This window comes from Solanum pennellii, chromosome 8, assembly GCF_001406875.1.
Source record: "Solanum pennellii chromosome 8, SPENNV200".
NCBI classification, from domain to species: Eukaryota; Viridiplantae; Streptophyta; class Magnoliopsida; order Solanales; family Solanaceae; genus Solanum; species Solanum pennellii.
The window spans coordinates 7,190,763-7,202,479 of NC_028644.1; the positions used below are offsets into that span (position 1 = coordinate 7,190,763).

The following is an 11,717-nucleotide window of genomic DNA, read 5'->3' on the forward strand; positions in this document are numbered from 1 at the left end:
TAACAAAATTATGTTCTTTAAAATTGAGAACACATCAGCATAAATAATATGAATCTTATCATTCATTTCGTGAAACATCAGTGTTTCCTGTAATATATCACAAACAGATTTTATCGTTATTTTTAACCACCCAACCCCCTAGAATAAAAGGGGAAACAATCGCGATTTGCTTGGACCAGGCATCCAACTAACTATATGGCAAGGATGATCTTCTCGAGCACGAAGAGCCTAGTTGCAGGTCAGAGATAGCTGATAGCCCACAAGCTAACAAAAGGCAAAACTGGATGTTTAAATCTTGAATCTCTCAAGTTAATTCATTGATGACACAACTTCAATGGCACTACCTAACGGCCATGCTGCTTCAACTAGGGAATTCTTGTATTTCACCTTTTTCACCAATGTCATTTCTTGACGAGCATCAAGCCCTGTCCAATAAGGTATTCAATGACTAAATGAAACATATTAAAACTGATATGTAATTTGTGTATTTCCTGAAGGATGAAACAAGTCTTACCAAATCCATCTACAAGTAGTGTGTATTGGTAGACAAGATCCATGCACAAGTATGGCAAGTTATCTGACTCCACACTAGGAAATGTAGCTTTGGCATCATCAAGTCTAGTATCACAAGCACGTCTAGCTGCACTCTCAAAATCGATTGGGCGAACTTTAGCAACAGCTACATTTGGATCAACAAAACCAACCTGTCCCCACAAGGCGTTCGTTATATTAGTTGCAAAACCACAGAATAGTAGGGAATTTATCCTTTCTCAGAACAGAAGCAGAAGGTACGATTGTAAGCCCATGAAAGTTTGGTAAGCATCTAAACCAATGGTGTCTCGTACCTCAACAGCTCTATCAAAGAAAAATGAGGCGACAAACATATTCTTCTGACCATCTCCGCCTCCACCATTCCACACTCCACCAAAGGTGCATTTCATGTGGGTGCATGTTGATTCATTAACTTTCAGAGCCTTCAGGGCTACCAACCTACAATTTGTCATGCTTGAACCCTCAGACATAGCCGATGCTGGGTAAACCTTTCCTCCATACTTGTAGGATCCTTGTATAGAAAACATTGTCAAGACAAATTTACTTTAATAGGAATACATAGTTCATGAAATGATTCCAGTACCATATTTGAACCCATTCCTTAAATTTTCATTAAATTCAAATTCAGTTCTATTTAAGTAGAAATATATCTTCCTTCCTTTGTCCATATGTATTTCAAACATTACAGGTATGGAGGGGTAAATTTTCATGTGACCTGCACATGATGACATGAGTTCTGGCAAATTTTTGAACTGGATAGTCAAAAGGTTTGACAATACGCTTTATGAGTAACTAAACATTTAAGGACAACCTTGATTTTGGGGCAAACAAAAGTTGAAACTTCACAGAGAAAGGATTTCTTCATACTGTTTTAGTGGATTTCTAAGAGAGAGGTTTCTTCTCTTACTTACTCATTGAGAGACGGAGAGAGATAGAGGGAGGTAAGTGATGCTTTGGAAAGACCATAGCACCAAAATAACCAACTATGAGACAGAAATAGAAGCATTCAGAATAAATACCATGATGCCCTGTCAAGATGCAAGGACTGCCAGATTCCTTAGTCACCTTCAAAATCTCAGCTCGAGCTGCAAGCAATCCATAGCGCAAATAACTGCAAACAAGATGGGTAAATCACATTAAAGATGTGCAATTAAAGGGTGATAAAACACAAGTAAAACCACATGTCCAGATAATAAGTGAAAATGCAAATAAGTCAGAAAAGAAATTCAAGGTAAACTTAGCAATTGTTGACTGGGTACCCTGACAGTTTCTGAGATCATATACATCTTTACATAAGATGAGAATTGAGACGGACCTGTGAACATAGAGGTAATATTTTGCCCCCTTGAGATACATCTCTTGCACATACGTATCTTCTCCAACTGATAGCTTTGGAGCCTTTTGAGCATCTAACTCTGAGATGGCATATGCCATTTGTACTGAGCCACCTCCAAGATCAACCACTCCAACAGTATCAGAATATTTCCGACCCAAATTGCCTAGCAAATAATTAATGGTGACCTGCACAGACATTTGTAATACAAATTCAGCAACTGTATCAATTGGTTGACTCGTGTATTATTCCATCAGTTCATGAACACAAGTTTAGATGGGTCATGTAATCCATGTGGTTGGATTAACAACCAAGAGAAGATAACACAAATGTGATCAATTTTGCCTACATATGCAAAGATCTTGAATAGAAAAACAATTTCACCAGTAAAGCAATCTCCTCGTTAGTTTATGAAGTAATAATGTTCATATTAACAGGGGTAAAAAGTGCCCGTATACCAAAAAAATAGAGAACCTCACAGCAAAACATGGTTTTCTACAAAAGCCACCCAATCCTCTATACCTAGGCTGCTTCTAGGCAAACCTCCTGGCTGTATCTGCACCCCTGCCTCCTTAGGAACTTAATGAATGCAAAAAAGAAAAAAGAGCAACACGACTATTTCTCAAATAAGCAAACTCTTTCTCTATGCCCTCAAAAGCTCTTATGTTCCTCTCTCTTATACTGTCCACATGAGTGCCAATTGAGCAACAATCTCAGCTTCTTTTCTTCCGTTTTCTAAGCGCCCAACGAACCGTTGAGTCTTCCACAGTGCCACGCACCACTCAAGATGTTAATTGGTAATACTGAAAAATTGGCATGACGTACATTTTCTACTTTTTGGAAGTTCTCTCCTTTAACCTGAGCTAGAATTCACTTCTTTCATCCTAGTTACCCTACATCTTGGCATAAAGAGACAACAACTTTGAATTAACTAATCAACATCACACGAAGAGTAAACAACCACAAAATGGTCCTTGATAAGAGATTATAACCACTACTTCTCTCTAGTCTGTACAACAAAATAAAAACAACATACCCTGTATAATCGCATAAGTGGGGTCTAGGGAGGTTAGGATGTATGTAGACCTTACCCTTACCTTTGTGAGGTAGAGAGGTTGTTTCTGGTAGACCCTTGGCTCCAACAAAAAAGTTCAAGAATCTCAAATTTAAATTAAGCAAGCACCTATAACTTCAAATGATATGGTAGTTCCAAGTACAAAGAAGAACATAACAAGTTGAAATCCACATTACATACCCATTGATAAGCACCTTCCTGACTTCCATCAAGAACAGTAACCCAACTCCCCTTTGACTTGAGGCTGCTTTTGCTCTTAAGAAAATCCCTCACCTTCAAATGAGATTTTAGCGATTCAGAAATTCAAAATAGAAAAGGAACAGTTAAAATATATTATAAGACATGCCCAAGCAGAAAGAAAGCCTGTTACGAAGGATGGTCCAAGAAAGGAATCAATTTTACCGCTTGAAGAATCTTGTCAGATGTATTACCTCCCAACTGCCTCAAACCTGCAGTTGCCTAGACATACTCCACATCAGTATTCAGTATATTGAGTAAGCCAAAAAATCTAATGTCAATCAAATTCTATAACTGTATCCGCTCACCCCAACTCTGACTGGTGTGTTACTGCGCAAATCCATTGGAACTACATCCTCAGCTTTCTCCAGAAGTGACTGAAGAGATTTTGCAGCCGATGCAGGGTCACTAGCAAATGCACTCAGACCTGGTTTTTTCTATAGTGCCAAAGCCAACAATAGATGAATAATTGGTGCCAAGACAAAGCCTTTACACAATATAGGTGCTCATTTGCAACAAACTTACAGGGTACATTCTGTATGGTAAATTATTTTTATGACAGATGTGTATAAGAGTAGGTGGCATATTGTAACGTTCAATGAAGGAGAAGATTATAACTACAATGAATTGATGATACTATTGAGTAGTAAAGGTTAACAACAACAATTGAATGGCAGACGTCTAAGAAACAAGAGTTTTTTTTTCCTAAAAACGGATTCCATCAACAAAACTATGTTCTGCAAAACAGCTTTGCCAACCAAAAATTATAACCTGCAATTAAGGGGTCCGTTTGAGCAGCATTTTGAAGAAGAAAATAAACTCAAAATCCAAAAAGTTACCTGCAGGAAGAGCTCGAGGTCATTGCCAATGGGAACAAGATCCAAATGCTGATCAAAACAGAAAACATGAACCCTACTACCAGAACTACCGGCATCAAATATAACTGCATAATTTCTAGATCCAAACTTGGGTGAAAACTTCCTATTAACTGACCCCATTGAATCAGAGTAATTGGTGGGCATTACAAAAAGCACAAAACAAATAAGCAACATAGGAACCGAAATCACTAAAATCACTCCACGATATCTATGGATCTTATCAGAAATCGAATCCCCATGTTGTTGCCTGTTACGTTTCAACATTTTCTCATGCTCCATTTGAATTGGGTCTTCCTGTTGCATATGCTCTAATAGTTCTGCTGCTGATGGTGATCGGTATCGGATCTGACCGTTACCCGGCGGTTTCTTGGACTGGGTTTCTTGTATTGACTCCAGTTCGTTCTTCTTCTTGTTGTACTAGAAAACTAGAAGCAAAATTTGAAAAAATTGTACAGCAGGAACGGCTGTAGAGCAAAATGCTGCTCCTGTACAGATTATTGCTTTGAGAATATTGGGTTTTATGTACACTATAGGAATCTTGTATTGATGGGAAAGGGGCTGATCCGACAGTGAAGGATAAGCAAAGTGGTGAAGTTCAGTTGGGGAAGAAGAAGGACTTTCGGATTTACGTCTATGGAAATGGAGAACTGAACCGTTGGACCGGGCATGAGCAATTTGCCACTCAAGTGAGTGAGTGACACATACGGAGAAAAACTAGAGAAAATTAAGGGAAATGTGTCAAATAAGTCTAGTTTTTGTTTCTTTTTAAATGTACTTAACTAATTATGGGATCAAATTAACATTTTTAAAAGGGAAAAAGATCTGATATCCCAATCCATCACTTCGCATTATCTAGATCTAAAGAACCAGTCAAGATATGATATATAGGTCATATCTTTGTAGCAATTGAAATCTTTTGCATAAACAAAAAAATCTGATTCTAAGTTGTAAAGCAAAATAGACAAAAAAGATGTGGATAAAGGGAAGGATGAGAGAAAGAGAGAAAAAGAATACCAATGATATAAAATTCCAATATGTAAGGTCTATGAGTAATCTCATAAAAGACAGTGTAATAAAGCATCAATCCGCATTCATCCCTCAACTTTGTTATTTGGAGCTGATATACCCTTTTTATGAAAGTGGCTCATATATGCCCTTACCGTTATACAAACGGCTCACATATATCCCTGCCGTTACAAAATGGCTCACATATACCCTTCATTTAACGGAAGTTAAAAAAATTGGTTTTAAAATTATATTTATTACTTTTAATTTTTTTTAAAAAATTATTTAGGGGTATATATGATTCTTCTAACAAAGTTCAAGGTATATTTTATTTTTTTAATACATAAATTATTTTTTGACTTCTTTTATTATAGTTATTTGAGTTTCTTATTTTAATTTTAATTTTTTTTTCTTTCATTCTTTAAAGAAAAAAAATTTAAACTATTTTTTTTGTCTATATTGTAATTTGATTTTTGTATTCGAAGAAAAAAATTTGATCATTTACAATAAGTTTTACAAGAATATTAGGAAAACATAAATAAATTTGATTATCAAAATAATAATTTTAAATTAGTCATTGAAAAACAAAGTCAAAAAAATATGTTTGACGAGGATTAAATTTACTCATATAGGATTATATATTGTAGAAAAAAATAATAAAAAGTTAGATTAAAATTATCTTTTTTTTCATTTCCGTTAGAGGAAAAGGGTATATGTGAGCCATTTGTTTATAAGTAGGGGTATATATGGGTATATCAGCTCCAAATGACAAAGTTGAGGGGTATATCAGACCCTTTTCCCTTTTTAAAATTTTCTAATCTTTTATAAAATATAAAAGAGCACACTTTTATAATTCAAACCAAATTATTTAAAAGAAAAAAAAATTCATCTTCCTTGCTCTCTTCTCTCTCTTCTTTTCTTCCTCCCTTGGGGGATTGTTCATCTTCTTCCTTAGAAATTCGGAAATCTGTCGTTACTCTTCCTCTGCAGTTGTTACTCTTCCTCTCCAGTCCTTCATTACTCTCTCATCTTTCTGAACTGTAATCGTGTTCGACTAGAAATGGGTAAGTTATTTTTTTGAAATACTTTACAATTTTTGAAGTTTTTTTCTTGGATTAATGAACAATAAAATGATCTGTAGGTGTAAAAAATGAATAATTGACTTAATGGTGTGTATTATTTATCATTTTTGAAAGAAAATCAGCCAACTCAAAAAATTCTTATTTTGAGGAAATGTATATGTATTGTAATCATTCAGTGAAAAGTAATTTTTTGTTGTTGTTGTTGTTGTTTGGTCATTTTGTTGATATAATTTTAGAAATATAGTGTTGTTCAGGCGTCAAAAATATATTTCATTTGTCCAAATATTTAGCGTATGTTGCCACATTTTAGTGATATGTTGGTCATCTGTTGCCACATAAGATTCAAATGTTGCAATAATTTGTACATATGTGTCAACATATGATGCATCTGTTGCTACATAAGATGTGTATGTTGCGTGTCAATTGGGGGGTCTGTGGACTTTTGTTGCTTTCCATGGAGCCCAACAGCAGGTACATATGTGACAACATAATGTTAATTTATCGCAACAGACTATCCATCGTTTGCAACATACTGCTATTATTATTTTATAATGAATTGTAAAATCTCAATATTTTTTTATTTATCTTGTAGATGAAATGATACATGAAGCTTCATCCATGACAACAACTCAATCTTCTAACATGAAATGCTCTTTTTGTGTAATGCGAAGAATGTGAGCAGTAACATGATTATTAGTCGTGTTAAAAAACTCATTGATATTTTTAAGAAAATGTCTCATAATATTGATGTGCAAAGATTCAACAAAACTTCATAGCCTTTGAAATGTTAAGAGGTTGAAAAAATATATTTCTCAAACACTTTCTATGATTATTGAGAAGAAAGAAAAGGAGAAAAAGGCAAAGGAGGAGAAGGAGAAGGAGGAGAAGGAGAAGGAGAAGAATGCAAAGGAGGAGAAGGAGAAGAAGGCAAAGGAGGAGAAGGAGAGGAAGAAGAAGGCAAAGGAGGAGAAGGATAAGGAGAAGAAGGCAAAACAGGAGAAGGAGAAGGAGAAGAAGAAGAAGGCAAAGGAGATGGAGATGGAGATGGAGAAGCAGAAGGAGAAGGTGAAGCAAAAAGAAAAAGCGAAAGCGAAAAAAAGGGGAAGAAAGTCGAAACTGTCAGTTCTGATGTGAAGCGATAATATCCATTTGAAGGCTTTAACATTGACGGCGAGGGTCCAACTGAACTAATGTCATCCTTCTCGCAATGGATAAACGAGGGTCTTTACAAGCATCATGCAAAAAAGTAAGTAAAGTAAGGTCGTTCAACTATTATTAGAATTTAATCTTGTTGTCCAATAAATAATGATTTATAATGATTACACAATTGTAGAGGAAACAAGGAGAATCACTACTGAGCCAATTGCTCAAAACTTGAATTTGACCAACTTGATTTAGTAGTTGCATTTCCAATTAATAAGAACTGGTTCTACGTAATGTCTCAACCCAATAAGTGCTGGAATGATGAGGTAAATCCATGCCCACTTTTATAAGTATTGTTTAGTACATGAATATATACAATTAAATTGATACACTTGTTTCATCTATGTGTGCAGTATGTGGATGTCATATTTTACTATTTGCGTAAGAAGTCGAAGCAGCATATACATTCTAAATATCAATATATCATCACTAGTTGTTTTTTGAAAAAATACATTGACAATTCTAATGAATATGAGGATAAAATCATTGACATATTGAAAGGGTATGCTATACCTTCTGGAATGCCTTGGCACGTGAAGGATGATGTTTATGTCCCTGTAAATAGTAATGTGGAATTCCATTGGGTCTTGACAGTCGTTGCATTGAAGGAACGGTGCATAAAAGTGTATGATTTCATGTCCTCAAATAGGTCTAGTAGAAAACTATCCTCCGAGATTCAAAAGATGGCTACAATGTTGCCAAAGTACCTTGAGTTGAGTGGATTTTTTGAGCAAAATGAGCGAACCAACTGGTTAGTTCTTAAATGTTACCAAGGAAAGAACAAATCTCACCCATTCGAAGTCAGTCATGTTACTGGTATTGCCCAACAAGAAAGCAGTAGTCTGTAAGTGTCACAATATTATTTTGTTTTACGACTATCGAAATGTGATGATATTATATTTTCTGATTGATGATATACCATGCAGAGATTGTGGTATTTTTATTGTTTCATACACTGAGTATTTGAGTGATGGATTACAAGTACCATCATGGGGAATTAGTTCTGACACCCTTCGCTTGAGATATGCTTCACTCCTATGAAATTATGGGATTGTAAAGGCTCGAAATGGTTATGTTAGTGACAATGAAGACCCAGAGATGCGTAGAACTAAAAAAAAGCTAAGATCGATGAAAATTTTGTGTTTACAACCATTGATTAGATAGGTGGTTATATATTAAAATGTTTTTTATGATTATTTCAATTTTGTTTAAACAAATGTCAATTATGATGGAAAGGATCAAAATTATATGTGGCAACAGAGCGAAACATCTGTAGCAACAGATAGTATATGCGTCGCAACATATGTAATTTCTGTAGTAATAAACATGACAAAATTATATGTGGCAACAGATCGTATATATGTAGCAACATATAGTATATATGTGGCAACATATGTCATAATTTGAATTATCCTAATTAAAAAAAATTAAACATCTTTAATTTTCATTTTGCTTCGCTTTTCTCCTCTCTCTCCTCGCTCCTTTCTTCTATAAATGTGTCTTTTCCTATTCCAAGATTTATTTATTTTCGTTTCGTACACTTCTCCTTCTCTTCTCTTCTTCTCTTCCTTCTTTCACAGATCATCTTCTATAGTAAAGGCGGTGTTGTGTTGTCCTCATAATTTCTACTTTATCTTTGATATATATCTTATCAGGTAATATTTAATTAGGGTTTGAAATGCATTTGCTTGCTTATCTCCTTATTGCCCTGTTTTGACTTGTGATTGTAGCTCATTTTGTGGCTTTCAAATATTTTATTTTGTGGTTGCAGATACAAATATAATGGCTCCTGTCAAAAGAAAACTTGATACTGATACATCTGACCAAACAAAGATCCAGAAGAAGTCTAGGTCTAAAATTGCTAGGAAGAGGAACGAAAATACTACACTTTTAGAAAATCTTGCAACTGAAGCAGTTTCTTCTTCTCAAGCAAAAGTAGAATTTTGTCAAACGGAACATAAACAAAGAGAAGTAGTGGAGGAAGAAGATGGAAAACAAGGAGGAGTTGAGGAACAAGGGAAAATAAATGAAATTCAAGAATAAGATGGGGAAAATACAGAAGTAGTAGTTGTGGCACAACAAGAAAAAATAAATGAAGTTCATGAAGAAGAACAATAACTTCATGAGGAGTTCAATCCTAGTGGTGATAACGGGATTAAAATCATCAATGCAGACACATTCCCTGTGCATCAGCAGCCTGATGCTAATGGTGACAGCATTATTAGGTCAGTCCTGAGAAGACATTTTGTCAAATTCAGGGATTTCCTTAAGAGATATCAATTGGAAGATTTTTTCAGAAATAGTTATTTTGGTCATTTTCATGATTTACCCATTTATCCACTTCTATGTTTTCAAATGACCATAGTGTATGAACTTCTGAAAAGAAGGTTCATTTTTGAAAATCCCAATAAGAAGGATGAGATTCTAATTAACTATTGTGGCATGCCAGTTTTCTTTGGCATAAGTGAGTTTGCCATAGTTACAGGGCTAAAATGTCATCCTCTTGTTGAGCCCATCCCTGAATACATTGTTAAAACAGAACCACGAAGAAGACAGAAAGTAGTAAAAGAAGTAGCAGAGGCAGGACAACAATCACTGCCAACTGAGGAGCAGGACTTGATGTCCCTTCTTGGCAAAATCTTTAAAAATTATGACTTATTAAGTTTGTTGGAACGGGATGATACACCAATGAAGCACAAGGAGTCATTTCCTTGTGCTTACTTTGGTTTACACATAATATACTTTTGCCGAAGGATCCGGGCAACAACATACTTTTAAAGTATGTCAATTTCTGTCAAGATATTGAAGCTTTCAAGAACTACCCGTGGGTTCATGAGAACTTTCATCTAACTGTCGACTACTTGTTGAGGCCTTTAGGAGAAAAGAACAGTAACTTGTTTGGGTTTCCATGGGCTTTCATGGTAAAGCTGAATGTTTTTAATCTTTTTATATTATATTAAGTAATAATTTAAAATTTGATTATTGACAGGTTTTCTTATTATACAGGCCTGGGCATTTGAAGTCATTCTTTATTTGACCCATCAAGTAATTGTAGAAGAAGAGAGATCATCCCCAAGGATGATGAGATGGTTGATGGCAGGAACAAAAACTATTAAAGAAGGGCATATTCCAAATCTTTTTAACCCTCCTTTTGATGCAGTAAGTTGAGAATATTATTAGTATATTACAGTCACATGTTGCTACAGATGTCTCACATGTTGTTACAGTTGATTAAGATGTTGCTACATGTGACACAAATCTTGCTATAAATAAATCATCTATAGCAACATGTGGCACATATAACAACAAACAATTCAACTGTAGCAACATTTGTTTCACATGTTGCTACAGATAAATCTTCTGTAGCAAGATTTCTCTCACATGTAGCAACAGATGAATCATCTATAGCAATATGTGAAACAAATCTTTCTACAGATAAATCATCTGTAGCAACATGTGGCACATGTAGCAATAGACAATTCATCTATAGCAACATTTGTTTCACATGCTGCTATAGATAAATCATCTGTAGCAAGATTTCTATCACATGTAGAAACAGATGATCCATCTGTTGCTGCATGTGCCACATGTTGCTACAAATGATTTATCTATAGCAAGATTTGTTTCACATGTAGCAACATGGTTGTGCATCCATGGATTACCCCAACAGAAGAGGAATTGCAAATGTCATATCTAATAACTCTAGGGTTGGTTGAAACCATTTTTGATCCTGTTGTGGATAGAGTAAAAATGGTGTTGGCTGGAGCAACAACCATCAAAAGAGACCGACTTCATGATGAAGTCGTTAATTTAGTTGTTTTTGATGGTGCTGGTGTTGGTCCTACTGCTGTTGGTGCTGGTGTTGGTGTTGCTGCTGTTGCTGGTACAGATACAGGACAAAACGAAGGGATTACCTCTTGTAGACGATGTTCTGCTTTTCTCTGTGTGAAGTGTAAGAAACATGATGAAGATTCTGTCATGTATCTTAAAAAATTCAGTGAAGCTGTCAATGAATTAAAAAACAAGAGAGGTGTGAAGGGTATTGTATCAAAGAATGTGTGGCATGCATATACTGCACGGGCCAAAAGGAGAAAAGAATAACTTGCCAAGGCAATGCAAAATTTGGAGCGGAAGATGTTTGGAGAAATTCCAAGGGCCGTAATTGAGGAAGTGACGGAGTATAAAAAGTTGAATATTTATAAGTGTGTCTCTGTTGCTGAAAAAACCAAAGTGTTGAGTGTGACGAGTGCAAATGATATTCGAATAGAATACGGCATGCATGTTTTTACCGGTCAAGATTTCAGAACATGACAAACATAGAAGTTTGGTGGGAAGACTGGGTAATCATAATT

The 11,717-nt window shown here is 35.3% G+C and overlaps 2 protein-coding genes across 2 annotated transcripts; one reads left to right on the forward strand and one right to left on the reverse strand.

Annotated features, from left to right (window-relative positions):
* Positions 1-4,875, reverse strand: LOC107028796 (apyrase 2-like). Its single transcript, XM_015229997.2, has 9 exons — positions 4,037-4,875; positions 3,506-3,634; positions 3,363-3,419; positions 3,141-3,233; positions 1,868-2,073; positions 1,572-1,663; positions 846-1,063; positions 515-704; positions 1-425 (listed from the first exon to the last, which is right to left on the reverse strand). Exons 1-9 carry the CDS (start codon positions 4,376-4,378, stop codon positions 310-312), a joined length of 1,443 nt encoding a protein of 480 aa, XP_015085483.1. The 5' UTR covers positions 4,379-4,875; the 3' UTR covers positions 1-309.
* Positions 4,876-7,886: 3,011 nt separating this feature from the next.
* Positions 7,887-8,406, forward strand: LOC107028356. The gene is made up of 2 exons (XM_015229383.1): positions 7,887-8,209; positions 8,292-8,406. The coding sequence occupies exons 1-2, from the start codon at positions 7,887-7,889 to the stop codon at positions 8,404-8,406; spliced, it is 438 nt and encodes a 145-aa protein (XP_015084869.1).
* Positions 8,407-11,717: the final 3,311 nt, after the last annotated feature.